Source organism: Aegilops tauschii, chromosome 2 (genome assembly GCF_002575655.3).
Source record: "Aegilops tauschii subsp. strangulata cultivar AL8/78 chromosome 2, Aet v6.0, whole genome shotgun sequence".
In the NCBI taxonomy this organism is placed as follows: Eukaryota; Viridiplantae; Streptophyta; class Magnoliopsida; order Poales; family Poaceae; genus Aegilops; species Aegilops tauschii.
In genome coordinates this window covers 44,723,915-44,742,464 of record NC_053036.3, presented here as the reverse complement: position 1 = coordinate 44,742,464, position 18,550 = coordinate 44,723,915, and the positions used below count along the sequence as shown (strand labels likewise).

The following is an 18,550-nucleotide window of genomic DNA, read 5'->3' as shown; positions in this document are numbered from 1 at the left end:
CCCAGGATCCAGCCGCGCGATAGACCAGACCTCGACGAGGATCCGCCCCGGCTGGTCTTCTTCCCCTTCGCCTTCGTCGTCGTCTTCTTCGCGCGCTCCAGGGCCAATGTCTTCTCTTTCCCCATCGCAGCGGACAGAGCTCGAGCGAAGTGGCGGCGCTGGAGCAGGAACGGACGCGGTGGAGAAAACTGAGAGGAGGGAAGAAGAATGAGGGCGCACTGTTCAAAAAACCTCAGTCCGGCGCCTTATATGAGGTTGCTTCCGAGTGACTGACTTGTAGGCCCGGGCGATCTTATCAAATCCCGCAACAGTCGCACGCGCGATACGTGGCGAAAAAGGTGGCGCGGAAATCGAGGCGACCTTGCCTTATCCGGCCTGATTACTGCGGCCTCCTCCGCCCCGCGCGCTTCCCAAAATTCGAATACCGCGAGATCCGCGGATAGCAGAACAACCTGTCAGACGGAAGATCTTCTCCATATTAACACTCGAAGTTCTTTCAGCAAAAGTTCACTCAACAAAACCAGGAATGGACCAAGGCGACTGAAAAAGAAGTTGGCGTTATCATGCTGGTCCGTCAATCCGAACAAGACACATCCGAAGCGCGAAAAGTGAGTCGGAAGTATTTCCAACTCCTTCTCCACTCAAACCCTGATCCATTCGGGGGCTAATGATGAAGCTATGTACCTAGGATAGGGTCATAGGCCTGACCTAGATACCCTTCCCAAGGACATCGCCCTAAAACCAGAAGCATTCGAAGAGGAGTCATCATCCACTTGACCATGAAGCATTCCACTCGAGATACTCGGAGTCACTCGACCGCTAGAAGATCTAAAGCCACTCTACGCTGCAACGGTCGGACATTACACCATAGCTTTAATGATCATTATGTCTCTTTATTACTAGCGTTACCAGTAACGCCCCTCTCTTGATGTACCTTAAAACTCTTGTAACGTGGGCTGGCTGGGGTCCTGGCGCACTCTATATAAGCCACCCCCTCCACATGCACAAGGGTTCGCACCCCTGTAAACACACGTACGCATAATCCAGTCGACCGCCTCCGGGCTCCGAGACGTAGGGCTATTACTTCTTCTGAGAAGGGCCTGAACTCGTAAAACTCGTGTGTACAACTTCGCCATAGCTAGGATCTTGCCTCTCCATACTACCCCCCCTATTCTACTGTCAGTCTTAGTACCACGACAACCAGCAAACGTATTCGTAACAAAAGAGACAAAAAATTCCTATGTATAGAAAAAATCTGTTTGGATGGATTTTTGTACGGACAGTATTTCCTTCGCCATGGATACATTTCTTGGTATTTTTTCATGAAATTTCACACGTGAGTAGATTGAGAACCCTGGTTTGATATCCCTAAATTTTATTTTATTTTTGATTTTTTTCGTATTTTTACGCTTAATATTCGTATAGGGGGTGAAGCATCCAGGAGCTCCTGTGTATTTTCCTACTCCAGCGTCACTTCGTTACTACTGAACTAAACAGTTATTCTTGATCCGGGCACGACAACAATTTAGGTAACGAAGAAGAAAAACAGGCAAATCCATAGTTCATCACATGAACCACTCAGGTCAAACACACCAATAAACACCAGCTAATTACTCCTACTTACCACTAGTGCCAACCTATAATTAATTTAAGTACAGTTCATGCATGCGCTTGGCCCACTCACTGGAGTTGTACTTGATTGCGACACTCGAGCACGTACTACCCTCCAACTACATCTCAATCGGTTTGACTTCATCATCTATCACAGCCCGATGACGTTCCTGGAGGTGGTGACGCCGCCGTCGACGACGAGGTTGTGCCCGGAAATGTACCCCGACTCGTCGCTGGCCAGGAACAGCGCCGCCTCCGCGATGTCATCGGCTCTCAGCGTCGGGCCCTTGAGCGTCGCCATGCCCCGCACCATCTCCTCCGCCTTCTCGACCTCCTCCGCGCTAACCGGCGCCGGCGCGCCCCCTTCCTCGTCCTCGCCATGGTTGCCGTGGCGCCACGCGTTCACCAGCATTGGCGTGGCCACCCCGAAGGGGGAGACGCAGTTCACGCGGATGCCGTGCTCTCCGAGCTCGCAGGCCGCGTTCTTGGTCAGCCCCACGAGCGCGTGCTTCGAGGCCGTGTACGCGTGCGGGCCCATCCCGCCCAGCACGCCGGCCACGCTCGCCACCGACACGATGCTCCCGCCGCCGCAGCCGCCGCGGCGCTGCAGCATGGCCCGCGCCGCGTGCTTCATGCCGAGGGCCGCGCCCAGCGTGTTCACGCGCAGCACGCGGTCGAACTCGGCGGCGTCCAGGGACGCGATGCCGCCGCTCTTGGCGCCCGTGCCCGCGGGCGGCGCCTGCCGGCCCAGCACGCCGGCGTTGTTGCAGAGGACGTCCAGCCGCCCGTACCGCGCCACGCAGCACCCGACGGCGCGCTCCACGTCGGCCTCCACCGACACGTCGCAGTGCACGTAGCTGCAGCAGGCGCCGCCCAGCGCAGCCGCCAGCGCCTCCCCTGCCGCGTCGTCGATGTCGGCGATCACCACGCGCGCGCCTTGAAGGACGAACGCGCGCACGATCGCCTCCCCGATCCCGCGTGCCCCGCCAGTGACGATGGCCACCTTCCCCTCCAACCTCCTGTGCTGCTGCGGCTGCACCGGCACGGCGGCACCGGCGGCGGCAGCGGCATTGTTGTGGGTGGCGCCGAGTGTGACGCTGCCGGCTTGGGGGGCCTTCTCGGCGGGCATGAAGTCGAGAGCGGTCATGGCTGGCTAACAAGGGCGGTGCGGGTGATGATGTGTGGGACTTTCAGTTGCAGCTATGGATGGATGGACGGGAGTGGGACGAGATCGAGCCGCACGCACGTCATTTTATAGGAGGCGGAGCGGCGGATCGGAAGGTGGGAGGGAGCTAGCGGATGGGCGGACGTGTGGCCGGGCCACGCGGACGCTGGTGGGGATGGCATTTGGCACCGTCTTCGTCCTCACGGGCCGCGTGTGCACACGTCGCGGCTGTGTCAATCCGTGTTAATCTGGTGGTGCTAATTCTGTAATTGTCGTTTGACACTCATCTTCTGAACTAGGAGTATACATGTCAGACGGACGTCACTGCTCGCTGCAAATATTATACAGTACAACATATCCCGGGCTGGTCAAATGATGCCAGGCTGTGGCCGTTCACACCACCCGTGCGATTCAGTTTCTTTGTACGTGTGCTGGATCATGAGGTCAAGAATCACCTTTTCTCCAAGTCATGGTTAACTACCGAGTAAAGTACAGAGTAATCATCGTTTACCGAGCTGTCTCTTCTAATTATAGTCAGCTTAGTTGTTAGTCTTGAACTGCACACTGGACCCTTGCAAGTTGCAAGACGCTCGAGCGTCTTTCCGTGGCTGAGAGCTGAGAGTCTCATGTGAGAAGTTTGGATACCACTTTAAGAGTATGTCCAACAGGCGCGGGACGCCGGCGCGCCGGAACCGCGAGTTTTTGCGCGCCGCGGAGCGCTGGCTCCAGCAGCCGCTGCAAAATATAGCACGCGCGCCATATGATGCATTTTGGAGACAATATGGTGATATTTGGGAGCTTCGGTCGCAGCCGCATCCGTCACATGCGTCACGCCTGCAAGCTTCTTCTTCGGCCACCTAGAGGAGCCGTCTGACGCCTTGTTCTTCTTCCCGGACACCTTGCCCGCCTTCGCCCGCGTCGCATTTGGGAGCTTCGAGAGGGGGGCGCGTGGCTTCATGGCGGGCGCCGGCGCGACGCCACCCGCCGCCGAGGTTGTCCGTGGCGGCATGAAAAGGCCGCGTGCGATACCGGTGCTTGGGGGAGCACCGGCGGAGGCGAAGCCAAAGCTCCCCGCGCTAGGGTTTGCGGCGGCGGCGGCAACGGAGGGGTCGCGGGTGTAGGAAGGGGTGAGAGGAATGTCGGCGCGTCCGTCCATCGGGCAAATTCGCCGGCGGCGGCGCGGGCGGGGCAATAGCGGGGCGGGCGCTCGAGTTGTTGTGCAGCGCGCGGAAGCGGGCACACGAAATAACGGCACGCGATGCCTTTTCGGCCCCCGCGCCGAACTACTTATGCCGCGCGCGCGGTTTTTGCGCCTGAAGCGGCTGCGCGTGCGCAAAAAACATAAGTTTTCCAGCGCGGCGCTTATATAGCGCGGCTGTTGGAGATGCTCTAAGAGCATCTCTAGCAGACCCCGCATCCCGCCCCGACCCGCAAAATAACCGCCAAAGTGTGGGTCGGGGCGGGAAAACCTGCCCGATCAGACCCCGCATCCCGCCCCAGCCCGTAATTTTTTTGCGGGGCGCGGCAAAATCTCGGCCCCAACCCGCGAATACGCGGGTTTCCCCCTCGCCGCTGCGGTGCCCTGTATATAAGCGGAAGCGGTTGGTGGGGGACATTTCAGCCCGTGCTTTCCCCACCAACCACCTCCCCTTTCTCCCCTCGTCCCGTCGCCGGGCCGCCGCCCAAGATTCCGGCTAAAGCAGCCGGCGGTAGCACGCTGAAAGGCCGCCACACGCACGAGGCCTCCCCTCTCCCCCAACCCACCTGCGTTGGCCGGCCGCCAAATTTGCGGATCTGCGGCCCTTCATCGCGGGCCGCCGGATTTGGCCTTTTCCGGCCGCCGGTGGCTGCGCCAAGCGATGGAATGATCGGGGAGCATCTCCCGCAGCCCCGACAAAGATTTGGTGATGTCTTTATGTATCCAATGTTGTTGAAAAAGTAAAAAAAAATGCATTATGTTGGATCAAATTAAGGTGCAAATTTAGGTTATCCGGGTCGGGAGGAGCTGCACCAGATCAGACCCCACAAGCCGACCCGTAAAAAAGCATATTCCGCAAAGATCCTTTTTTACGGGTCCGTTATGTGGGGTCTGCAACTGCGGCCGTCCGCGCTGACCCGCAAAGGTGTTTTTCCGCGAACTGCAAACGTGTTTTGCATGCCGACCGGATGCCGGATCTGTTAGAGTTGCTCTAACATGAGATATAGTAATACTTAGTAAATCTTGTTGGTAAAAATTTAGTTTGCATCTAGTGATGGATTGGACGGACAGGAAGTGAGCGTATATTCTCTCTCTCTCTCTCTCTCTCCAAGCTGAAACAGCAGAGCCGGTTGACTGCAATAAGAAACTAGAGGCATGCAGCACGACCCGATTCTTTTAGACATTTCGCGTCCGTAGTTTGAGCTAATCATGCCTACATATACAGTAAGTATTTGAGAGCACATGAACGCATTGATTGGTCGCGCCATCGATCGTATTGCTAGTACTGCATTATGCTATGCTACCTGCACTCTTTCTGCTTGCCGGTCAGGTGGAAAGAAACAAGCTAGTCACATCTCAGGTGTAGCTCTCCTGATGCGCAATCTCGATCGTTTTCCAGGCAACCCGTGTACGGAACTCACGGTGATCGTTAATCCATCATCGTCTCCACCAAATCACGTAAGATCAATCACCTCTGACTCAGACGGGAGTTATACCGAATCTTTTTTGACGTCAATTAACTTGTCACATCTACGTATCTGACGATCAGTGTGATTTTTCTCATTAGACATGAACACACTGGAGCGCTTGCAGCATAAGCTATGTAGTTAATCAACCAGTGAGTGGCGCTGAGCGTTCCAAGAGTTTACCACGGCTCTCATTGAGTCGCTTGACAGTTTGTAGCAATCGATTTGAGTTCATAGAGAAGATTCTGAAGAAGCTAGGCTAACCTCTAACCTAATTAACCAGTCGCTTCCCGCGTAAAAAAACAAAAATATAACCACTAGCTTGCTTGCCTGTTAGTTACAGGTGATTAGAATTGATGGCGATGGGACGGCGAGTCAGAAAGCAACAGGGTGGAAGAGATTGACGGCTCCGCCTATGCATGTTACTAGTGGTTGGGGCGCGCCTCCTCTGCGGTCCTTTGCGCACCTGCCTTGATTGTGCAGTTGTGAACGTGCATATGCATGCCAGAGTAGCTCAGTTGTTAAAATATAAATAGAGTTAACACAAGCTTAGCAGAAAAGTGTTCAATCATCAGGCATATCAAGGTAATAGGTCCATATTATCATATAGTAGGTGACAGTCTTACAAGGTGGATGATAGAGCACAACATTAAATTGAAATCAAAGCCTAACATGCTCCAAAAGACAGGCAAGGAGAAGAGGAATGGCAATCAGGTGGTCAGCAAACCCCTTGTACAAACTTCAAAAGATTAAACCCCTGCTCATGAAAGAAAGAGAAATAAATTCTAAGAAAACAGAAGGATTGGGAGGACATGGGAGCAGTCAAACCAAAGGATCTTCTCATTGCTGCATCGCTGACATCCACGCGAGCCACATCTTGCTGGAATTGTCCAAGCCGTATTCTTCCACCGCACCACCTCTTCCTGTGTTTGTCGTCAGGCCTGGCTCCTCATCTTGAAGCACAACATGCTTGGGTCTATGCCATTATCTTGCGGCTTGAAATTATCTGAAACCAACGGCATTATGGTTAGATAAAATGCATCTGAGAGTATGGATTGACATGTCAAGTATCACACGGCAGTCCACATAATAAATATACAGGACTCCAGAGATTGCTTCTATAACACATGGCCGGCAGTAGAAATATCAAAGCAACAACCTCATAGTTAAGGGATCCACCCTCCTCGAGAGAAAACTTGGCTTCCTGATGACAATCATTTTTGGCATACAACTCGGATTGCGCCATTTGATGGGCTGAGCTCATCCAACCACATTGGCCTGCTCCCCGGAGCACAAGCATTGCATCGCCATTCGCCAAAACACTTGACGAGATCTCCCTTTCTATAGTTCTATTTCCTGCCATCCATCATGTCCATCATGCTCGATCATACCCTTGCTAGCACATTTCCCTGGTGGAAAGAATCGTGTATTAGAGTCGTAACCATGGCATTGCTTAGCTTGGTGCTATTTCAGAAAATTATCCTACAGAACTACTGGCATATACATAATATGATTAAAAATAGCACAGTTTGATGCTATGCTTTTGAATTGAACATCACAATTACCTAGATTATTTATTTAACAGGGAGATCAGAAAATGGATAGAACATCAGCTCTTTTTCATCCCTAATACAAACATCACTCAGAGAGAGTTTAACAAAGCCTTCGAATTTAGCATATACAGTACAAAATGACATTGAAATTCACTCCTGAATTCCCATAAAACGATAATCTTGCTTTTTAATTGGGCCCTTAATTTTTCATAAAGTTATATGCTTAAAGTTGTTGATTAAGAGCACACTGTGAGAAGATCTTTGAATTTAAGTTCCAATCCAACAAATTGAAACTAAGTAGTACTGATCCTTAATTGCCAAAAACCGCAGGAAGATGAGCGCCTCATGAAGGGTATGGGAATGGATGCATAAAAATTCTCCATGAGAATTTTTCTAGGTATGATATTTTTTAGGATGGATAAAGGTATGTAAAGTACAGGATATAACACTCACAGGGTTAAATGACTCTGCTCCGTCAACGCCCACATATACTGAATAATCCCCCAGCCTGCAAATCCCAAAAGGCATTGTTATCGGGCTAATTCGAACTGCGATAACTAATTCAATGGAAACACACAGCAACAGACTAAATGGTGCTTTAGTGCTTCACCTCTGTAGTAATACTACGTAGGGGTCAGCGCTAGCATACATGTTGGCATTCTTGTACTCCTGCTGCCCTATTGTTGCCCACTGCCATGCGGACGACACCTGAGGGTTTGGAGATGCCACCACATCGTTCAGCCTGCCATTGGGTGCTGCTGAGACCTGCACCACGATCCAAATTCAGACAATGGAACGCCACCATAACATGCTGCAACACAGCCCAATGGTACAACGGACAAATGAACGCCACCATAACATCATATTAGCAAAACAAATGAGCATGCGGAACACATCTGGCAGAAACACTTAATAAACAACAATATAATTTATTTGTGAACACAATTATTAGCAGCCAACAGATAGACTTAATCTTATTAGAAATAGGACAGTTTGATTTCATAACATAATTGTGTTATTACATGATGCAAAAATCTGAAGCATTTCAATCTACACTCCAAATAACAATAGCCAACGGCATGACGAATAGACTATCAAGGAAAACATGAGGTTCATTTGTTTCTTTAGGCAACAAAAATATAAGATAGAATGTCTTCCTGTAGATTAGCAACAGGAGGGATATATGAGCATACAAGTTGTACTCCAGCTTAGGTTGCACCACACACCTCCATTAGCGAAATGACCCATGGCAGTACAGTTTCAGGAAAGTGAAGTACATCAAAATTTTGTAAGCTACTAAGAGCACATGATAAGCTCACATAAAAAAATAGCAAGATATGGATTTCTTGAATGTCAACAAAGTAATTGGAATTCCAAAAGTATGACGTCTTAATTATTACACAGATTAGAGATATACACGGAAACCATGTAAAAATCTGATGGTATTAAGTATCTTGAAAATCTTTGTAGCTGCAAAGCATACTACAGATGAGAACACCATATGCAACAAAGTTAGTGCCACTAGATAGGGGAAGTTGATCTCTTTCGAGGATAACACCCACTGCAAATCAGGGCAAACAAAACACTTAACAATGCTACAAAAATATGAAATGGATATTTGCCATAGAAATGGAATCCATCATCAGTACTTATAAGCACAATAGCACATCAATGAAACTATGATAGCACTCCCGAACAAAGCATCACAAATAGAAGTATGTTGGAAAGAGGTTTCTCAATCTTTTTAGCGACGCATTCCGCAGCAGACCAGGTCTTGGCGGTCGGCGGCGATGTCGACGACTGATAGGCGTGTGACGAAGAGGGAGGGGAAATAGTGCCTCCACCCTCCTAAGAATAATGCTAGCTAAAAATTGCACATATGCAAGCTAATACCTTATTACAAAAGCAGAATGACCTGTGTAATGGTGTTTTGGACACCTACAGGGCATCATAATGGGTAAGCCGACATACAAATCTCAGAGAAGCATATGAGATTCAGAGGTAGGTTGCTATTTGTAGTGTTTCTAAACAGAGGTGGTGACGTATTGTTTGAAATTTCCAAAACCAGCATCATCTAATCAATGTAATTACACTTAAAAATTATCCATATTTTATCAGGGCACATCACTTTATTATCTCTCGGTGATATCATGCATGTCCTTCAGTTTATTCATATGATCATGGGCATGGTGTGTTTGGATTAACTAAGCTAACATATGAAACTGTGTACTTGCACAACGTTAGATCATCACTCGCATAACTGAAGAACATTGCATGGCAGCAAAATTCTTTGACGAAGTTCATTCAAATGAAGGTACCAGTTACGCATTCATGAATCTACTTCACATTGTACCAAAAAAAACATGCCCTTCCATATTTTTATGTTTTGATATTACCTTGTACAGATATCGAATGGCAGTAAAATCGAACACGCATTTGGGTCGTTAATGTCAGGAGTATTGTTGAAAAAGACCGGTGTGCTAATATTCGCTGCATCAGTTCAATTAGGAAAACGTTCATTGCATCATAAAGACCGGTGTACTAATATTCTTTTGAGACTTATATTTAGGAATGTAGTGTCAGTGCTACATCTACCTGGCACTTCTGGTGAACCTTTCCCACAGATTTAGAGGAAGGACATATTCATACTGAAATCCAATAGAAAGTAGGCTAGTTAAATCTCAAAATGATATCTGCCACAATATTCAGAGTACAGTCAATACCATTAAGCATTTGGGTTGAATAGATTTGCATACAAAATAAATATGCAGGCTGGCATATGTTGATAAAATAAGCTGCCCCCTGATGACGCTACAGAAATAGCAAGTGTATAGTTTCAACTTTCACTAACACTGAAGACTTAAGCTCATGAATATTTTTTTCTCAAACACACAACTAAATGTGTGTTTCCTCAGTTACCTCAGGAATTTACAAATACTGGAAAAAAACTACAAAACATGAACAAACAAGGCTCCAAAAGAAAGTATGTTTAATGATGATATAACCTGGTAAGTTAAATCCTCAACTGATGGCTAAAATGGCAGTCAGAGAAAGAGCATATCTTAAGAAAAATACTTGGTAGAGCACCCTACAACAAACCTCTAAAATGATTAGCTGTATTCAATCATTCCTCAGTGCCTGCAGAAATAAAATCATAAATAGTAATCAGGACAAACTGTTTTTTGCAGAAGTGCACTCTAAATTCAGATCTAACGTTTTCAAAAATACAGTGATGCTGAAGAGGAGATAGCTTGCACAGATTTGAAGAAGTCACCATCATCCCGCATTGGCCATCCTAGTGAGAAATAATCAGATGTACTGAAACAGAGTAGGATCTATTAGAGAAAATTTGAAAACGTGTGTCGGTATGTGACCCGAAAATAAGGCCGTGAAGAGACCACAAGTACTCATTTAGATAATCATAATTACACCATATTGAATGTGGTGTTTTCCCATGCTGGATTTTTTCTACCTCCTACCAAATATAAGAGAACCATATCCATTACCAAGAAGCTTCTTCCTTTCTTACAAGGGTATATGTTGGACCCAAAGACATTTTTTCCATGCATCATTATGGGAATCCACTCCCCTGACCCCCTTCTCTGTATCTGTCTTTTACATATTTGTTAGCCATGAAATCTGTAGCAAAAATTTTAAGAAGCAAACTATGACAGAAAAGTGTGAAGCATAGTGACAACAGAATTAGCTCACCCCTTCATACTGCTGTAGATTCAAGTATTTTTATATGATCTCTGGTCAGTGTAGTAAGCTGATCTTTAATTCCAAAGGCAAGTGCACCATCGGCATGTGGTTCTGCAAAAATCATCACTGAAGCAATCATACCAGAAATCCATGAAAATGATCTATAGTGTGTACAACAAGAACAAGGGAAAAAAGGACCACAAATGGGCATCCAACACGACCTCGGCCAGCAGCGGCGAACTTTTACATTGTTCAAAATAAGAACAATTCCTTAGTTTTATGGCTAATGTAGGTGTATGGTGCAATCCTGAAAAGTTCTTATGACCTTAAATTATCTTTCACTTTACTCTAAGAAAACAAATCTAGGAAACTAATCAAAATAAGAACTCATTCTGGCGAATTTAAGGTCATACTCTTATCATGACTTGCAGGGCAGGGACAAGTTCATGCCTACCATACGCACACGAAGGGTTTAAAAACATGGTATAATTACCTAAAATATGCAGGTGAATTTCCAGTTTGCTCCTTTATGTTAGTAGCCCTGTCCAATGGAAATTTGAGACATGTCATCCACCGAGATCAGGAACAGCCAAGTCAAAGGGGAGACAAAGTGGGGTTTGGGAAGAAGGAGCCATGGCCCGTGAAGAAAGACAGAAACTCTACCTTTGGGGTAACTACATAGCTCCCCATGGGCATGTCAAGATCAATAGGGAGGGGGCGGGGGTAGCAAGTGACCGTACGTAGGCTCCAGGATGAGCTGCAGGCCGGCGAGCGCGCTGTCGACCTGGTCGACCTCGGCCAGCAGCAAAGACCTTCCGTTTGCGCAAGGTCGACGACGGGGATGCTGGCTCCATGGACGTCCTCCTCCGGGCGCGGCTGCTACCCGGCAGCACGGGCGCGCTAGCTCTCTTCTGCGGCGAGGCCTGCATGGGCGAGGGGACGTGGCGGCGCGGGAGCTCCTGGTGCAAGATGGAGAGGCCGCGGGCGTGGGAGGGCGGCGGCGGCGGGAACCCTAGCTGTGGGAGAGGGAGGAGAGGGGCGTGTGTTTTGGGAGAGGAAAGGAAAAGGGATCGAGATGACGTTCTGTCTCTCTATTTCTTCTCGACGAAGCGAACGAGAAGCGCCGGGCGTTCTTTTTTGTGAATGTGGACACAACGAGACATTCAGTTGGCCACCATGAACAGAAACGCCCCTGCTGACGTGGACAACGCGAGCTAGCGCTATTTACGCGACTGTTTTTTTTTTTTGAAATTAAAAAAAAAACTGTCATATTAGACTACCCACAATGAGAGTAAGACTGGTCATAGCGGGAGTAACATAGATAATAACATAGATGCCACATAAGCAAAAAAAGTAAGGTGGCAAGTAGTTAATGAGGAGAGAGGTAAATAGAGTAACATAATATGTTACCATCACCTAGCGCTTACCAATGCAAAATGAGTCTACAAAGTAATAAATGAAGGTATCTATGTTACCACATATATGACACTACCCACTATGAAGGTAGTAACATAGACTAGTAACATATGCATGTTACTAGTCTAAGTTACTCTCCACTATGACCAGCCTAACATAGGTAGTAACATCACACATATCTAGATAAAATAGATAATGTGGCAGACAATAAATGAAGAAAGAGAGGCATGTGGTAACATAGCTAGTTACTAGTAGTATGAGTAACATCACATATATCAAGGCAAGATGTGTCTATAGCCTAATAAGTGAAGCATTGCATGTTACCACACATATGTTACTCCCCACTATAGAGATAGTAACATGGAGTAGTAACATGGGCATCTTACTGCTCTATGTTACCCCCTCCGTCCGGAAATACTTGTCGGAGAAATGGATGTATCTAGACGCATTTTAGTTCTAGATATATCCATTTTTACCCATTTCTTCGACAAGTATTTCCGGACGGAGGGAGTACTACCCATTGTGGCTAGTCTTACATATCGGCCGGATGTGATTGTCAATGCCTCAGGTCAATGATATCATCACATCAACTTTTAGCAAACAGTAGTAGGAGTACTGATAAACAATTGAATTCCGTGCTGTACTTGTTTGGGTTGCTGCGCTTTGCCGCTTTTTTCTTCAAAAGGGGAAATGAGAATTCCCACTTATGATCAACTTTAGACATATAATATCGGACTTGCTGATAACTTTGTGATTATTTATTAAGGTTTGCATGCATGCATGCTAGTACTCCTTCCGTTCCATAATGTAGTGCCTATAGTTTTTTTTTTAAGTCAAACCTCACAAACTTTGACCAAGTTTGTGGAGAGAAATATTTACATCTAGAGTGCGAAACATATATCACTAAATTCATTATAAGATGTAGTTTCACATTATATATTTTTGGTATTGTAGATATAAATAGTTTTCTCTATAAACTTGGTCAAAATTTGTAAAGTTTGACTTCTTAAAAAATCTATAGGCACTACATTATGGAACGGAGGGAGTACTACCCTTTGCTGTGTTGATTTCTACTCTCAATTAAGTGCGAACAAGTGATGTTTCTACGAAAGGTATGTGAAACTAATACTAGAAGGGGTGGAGTAGTTAGTAGAAAGGATATTTCTAGCTGATGCAATCCACAAAACATTTTCAAATGCTTGCCGGTTTTCTAGCTCATCGATGCTTATGAAGGTGAGGGAAGGGAAAGGAGGCGATATAGGCATGAAAGATATAGACATGCCTATTAAGCATCTTCTTTTGCAAATGTCAGGTATTTGCTCATTATAGTTGTATCGGCTCAATATAATGTTTGACTTAAATTTCTGAGGTAGTGGATGGGGAGCACACTAGCTAGTTTTCTCCCCTACACCGCGGCTAGGGTTTTTCTCCTCCCTGGCGATCTAATCGCCGGCGAGTCCCCCTCCAACACAAACCCCTCCTCCCTGGCGATCAATCGCTAGCGAGTCCCCCTCCAGTTACAAAACCTCTCCCCTCTCGTAGGGTTTTGGTCCGTCCTCTCGTCCAGACTGTTCGCGATGGCAACAGCGGCGGACGCCCAATCGGGAATGAGCGGCGGGGGCAGCGCCGCTATGAAGTCAGATCTAGGTGATTTCTTGGAACAACTGAACCTGGATGAGGAAGAATTCGATGACTTGGTTATCGATGAGGATGATCCTGAGATCAACGAAAGTGTTAGATGGCTTGCCCTAGCTAGGGTTCATACAGACAAGTCCTTCAGCCAAACAGCTTTCTACAGGGAGATGCGCGCGGCGTGGAACACAGCCCAGCCGGTTAGGTTCAGTCCGGTTGGACCGAATCTGTTTGTCGTGCAAGCTTCATGCCTAGGGGATTGGGAGCGCATGCTCGATCAAGGTCCGTGGTTGTTCAGGTATATGCTCGTGTTGATGTGTCCATATGATGGTTTCACCAAAGCCGAGGAGGTACCAATGTTGTTCATGCCAATCTGGCTACAAATCCATAAACTACCAGATGGGTTCTGCAAGCAGAATATTGTGCAACATCTGCTCAAGAACTCGGGTAAGATCTTGGAGATGAGACTCAATGGGAATACCAGAGGAGATTATGTCAGAGTTAGGATCCGCCATGACGTTCGCCAGCCTCTTACTAAATTTGTCAGGATTGTTCGAGGCCAAGAACGGCAGGTGTTCCTGGTTCGATATGAGAAACTGGCTTGATTTTGTAGCGTTTGCGGCATTATCGGCCATGAGTACAAAGAATGTGGCAATGGAATTCATGAGGAAAAAGGATAAGAAATACGGTGCGTGGTTGTACGCTGATGGCCCAAATAAACAGCGCCAGGAGGATCTGCCTACGCGAGGGGGTGCAAGGCAACATGACGCTACATCCCAGCAGATGAATAAACCAGGGAAGGGGGCTGTTGACCCTGATACGTTGGATACAGCTACAAGCCCTGCAAAGACTGGTCATACCCATATGTAGGTGGGTCCGTCGGTCAGAAAGAGATTGGCCATGGATGTTGTGAACTCTGGTGAGGTGCAGGGTGCCCAGAAACCAAATGATGATGTACTCGCTTTGACCCTTGCAGGAAGGGTGAGGATAATGGGACCAATTCACCTAGCAGCAGCACAGGAAGCAAGCGTGCAAAAACAAGCTCAGACGGTGTATCTGGAGATAGATCGGCGGCCTCCCAGGTGGAGGACCGCCGGGCACAATGATTCTGTTAGTTTGGAACTGCCGGGGGGGGACCGCCGGACAGTTCGCGAGGTTTTGGCCCTCTCTAAAGCCAATTCCTCGGAAATTATGCAGAACCGGGCTATAGCACCGGTTCGTAAGGGCCTTTAGTACCGGTTCTGCACGAACCATCGCTAAATGGCCACCACGTGGCACGAGGCAGCGCCAGGGGCGGGGAGCCCTTTAGTACCGGTTGGTAACACCAACCGGTACTAAAATAATTGGGAGGGTTTCGATTCATGATTTCTTTTTCCTTTAATTTTGGTTTTTCCATTATATATATATATATAATATTGATAGAAATCCCAAAAATAGATATTCTATTGATAAAGTATTATCAATCATATGGGCAGGGAAGACCCCCTGTAAAAAAAATGAATAAGCAATGTTGAATATTTAAGCAAGTTCAATTAAAAATAAATAAAGCAATGCTGAAGCAGCCTTGGCATGTATGTACGCATACACTGGCACAAGGATTCTTGAAGGCAGAAGAAGCTCTGAAGGCTAATCGCATGAAGATCTGTATGACCGAAGAGCGAAGACTGGTACACAGAGGCCAGTCAATTATTCACCGAGAGACAATGCCACATGAAGAAAACAAAGATTCCTGAAGATTGAAGCTTGTCGGCACTCTCTCTCGCACTTTTCTATATTATTAGAAGGACACGCTTGTACCCTAGTAGGATTTTTCTATATTATTAGAAGGACACACATGTACCCTAGTAGGACACGTGTACATACTACCGTGTGTAAAATAAGTGAACGAAGACTCCTGAAGGCCTCCCGGCAGCCACCCCTCGTGGCTATAAAAGGAGACGCTGGCTCAAGAACACAAGACGGGAGAGCACTAAGCACTCAGAGCATCAAGACTCTCCACCAGAGCACCATTTCCTTCGTAGTTTAGCCACCACCACTGCTAGTAGAATAGCCAAGAAGGCGCTTCGATCGCCAAGAGTTTGAAGGTAATTTCCTAGTTGTGTGTAATCCCTTCGGAGCCTCCCGAAAGGGAAGACCATATGTAAATTTATGTTGTGGAAATGATGTAGTTTCTTAATCTCACTTAGTATCTTTATTTATGAATTTATGTGACGAGTTCTTATGCTAGGGATCCTATAGGAGAAACCTCTGCGTGTGTAGTTCTCTGTGTAGCTCAGAGTGGCGTTTGAATGAGATCCTTGTGGCCGTAGAGAAGTGTTCCCTTCGGGTGGAACTGCCTGGGAAGACGATAGGAATTTACCGCATAAATTTGCAATTAAAACTGCTAAGTGAACGTAACTAGCTACATCTGATACAACATAATGATAAATATGGTGAGTACTGAGTATGATTTTACACCTGTGCGCACACCGTCGGACGAATTGTTGGCCTCGCCAGCCCAGAATAGATCCTGTATCAAATAAATAATCAAGTTAGAACGTGAAGGTAATCATATTGAATTAAATATTACTTTGAATAGTGAAGCACTATTCCAAATAGTGTATTAATTAGTAAATACTATTGTGAATAGTGCCCTACCTAGTGAACAGTAAATACTATTCAATATAAAAAGCATACCTGTGTACCAACTTTCACCTAATCCCAAATTAGCCTAATCAAAATCTAATCACATATTAATCTAAATAAAGTTATTAAAAAATATAAATATTCCCCATATTGTTGGTATCGGGCGCGGACGACTATACCCAACCCGAATATGGATAGAAATCCAAAAATAGATATTCTATTGAAAAGTTATTATCAATCATATGGGCAGAGAAGATCCCTTCTAAAAAATGAAATATCAATGTTAAATATTTAAGCAAGTTAAATTAAAAATAAATGAAGCAATGCTGCAGCAGCCTTGGCATGTATGTACGCATACACTGGCACAAGGATTCTTGAAGGCAGAAGAAGCTCTGAAGGCTAATCGCATGAAGATCTGTATGGCCGAAAGCGAAGACTTGTACACAGAGGCCAGTCAATTATTCACCGAGAGACAATGCCACGTGAAGAAAGCAAAGATTCCTAAAGATTGAAGCTTGTCAGCACTCTCTCTCGCACTTTTCTATATTATTAGAAGGACACGCTTGTACCCTAGTCAGATTTTTCTATATTATTAAAGGACACGCATGTACTCTAGTAGGACACGCGTGCATACTACCGTGTATAAAATAAGTGAAGGAAGACTCCTGAAGGCCTCCCGGCAGCCACCCCTCGTGGCAATAAAAGGAGACGCTAGGCTCAAGAACACAACACAAGACGGGAGAGCACGAAGCACTCAGAGCATCAAGACTCTCCATTAGAGCACCGTTTCCTTCGTAGTTTAGCCACCACCACTGTTAGTAGAATAGCCAAGAAGGCGCTTCGATCGCCAAGAGTTTGAAGGTAATTTCCTAGTTGTGTGTAATTCCTTCGGGGCCTCCCGAAAGGGAAAACCATATGTAAATTATGTTATGGAAATGATGTAGTTTCTTGGTCTCACTTAGTATTTTTATTTATGACTTTATGGAACGAGTTCTTATGATAGGGATCCTATAGGAGAAACCTCTGCGTGTGTAGTTCTCTGTGTAGCCCAGAGTGGCGTTTGAATGACAACCTTGTGGCCGTAGAGAAGTGTTCCTTTCGGGTGGAACTGCCTGGGAAGACGATAGGAATTTACCCCATAAATTTGCAATTAAAACTGCTAAGTGAACGTAACTAGCTACATCTGATACAACATAATGATAAATATGGTGAGTACTGAGTAAGATTTTACATCTCTGCACACACCGTTGGACGAATTGTTGACCTCGCCAGACCAGAATAGATCCTGTATCAAATAAATAATAAAGTTAGAACGTGAAGGTAATCATATTGAATTAAATATTATTTTGAATAGTGAAACACTATTCCAAATAGTGTATTAATTAGTAAATACTATTGTGAATAGTGCCTTACCTAGTGAACAGTAAATAATATTGAAGATAAAAAGCATACATGTCTACCACTTTCACCTAATCCCAAATTAACCTAATCAAAATCTTATCACATATTAAGCTAAATAAAGTTATTAAAAATATAAATATTCCCCATATTATTGGTATCAGAGCCGAATATTGATAGAAATCCTAAAAAATATATTGTATTGATAAGGTATTATCAATCATATGGGCAGGGAAAACCCCTTGTAAAAAAATGAATAAGCAATGTTGAATATTTAAGCAAGTTAAATTAAAAATAAATGAAGCAATGCTGAAGCAGCCTTGGCATGTATGTACACATACACTGGCACAAGGATTTTTGAAGGCAGAAGAAGCTCTGAAGGCTAATCGCATGAAGATCTGTATGGCCGAAGAGCGAAGACTGGTACACAGAGGCCAGTCAATTATTCGCCGAGATACAATGCCACGTGAAGAAAGCAAAGATTTCTGAAGATTGAAGCTTGTCGGCACTCTCTCTCTCGCACTTTTCTATATTATTAGAAGGACATGCTTGTACCCTAGTAGGATTTTTCTATATTATTTGAAGGACACGCATGTACCCTAGTAGGACACGTGTGTATACTACCGTGTGTAAAATAAGTGAAGCAAGACTCCTGAAGGCCTCCCGGCAGCCACCCTCGCGGCTATAAAAGGAGACGCTGGGCTCAAGAACACAACACAAGACGGGAGAGCACGAAGCACTCAGAGCATCAAGACTCTCAACCAGAGCACCGTTTCCTTCGTAG

The 18,550-nt window shown here is 46.1% G+C and overlaps 1 protein-coding gene and 1 long non-coding RNA gene across 3 annotated transcripts; both read right to left on the bottom strand.

Moving 5' to 3' along the window:
* Positions 1-1,530: 1,530 nt before the first annotated feature.
* LOC109777331 (sex determination protein tasselseed-2-like) lies at positions 1,531-2,827 on the bottom strand. Its single transcript, XM_073507892.1, has 2 exons — positions 1,692-2,827; positions 1,531-1,639 (listed from the first exon to the last, which is right to left on the bottom strand). The coding sequence occupies exon 1, from the start codon at positions 2,756-2,758 to the stop codon at positions 1,763-1,765; it is 996 nt and encodes a 331-aa protein (XP_073363993.1). The 5' UTR covers positions 2,759-2,827; the 3' UTR covers positions 1,531-1,639; positions 1,692-1,762.
* A 3,193-nt stretch (positions 2,828-6,020) lies between these two features.
* On the bottom strand, positions 6,021-11,879 carry LOC120974917 (uncharacterized). Of its 2 annotated transcripts, XR_005770447.3 has the most exons (8): positions 11,359-11,879; positions 11,189-11,236; positions 10,705-10,806; positions 8,187-10,601; positions 7,604-7,758; positions 7,447-7,501; positions 6,600-6,849; positions 6,021-6,446 (listed from the first exon to the last, which is right to left on the bottom strand). It is a non-coding gene; the product is annotated as an uncharacterized lncRNA (long non-coding RNA). The 2 variants fall into 2 exon arrangements; XR_006669361.2 differs by having other exon boundaries at positions 7,604-10,601.
* Positions 11,880-18,550: the final 6,671 nt, after the last annotated feature.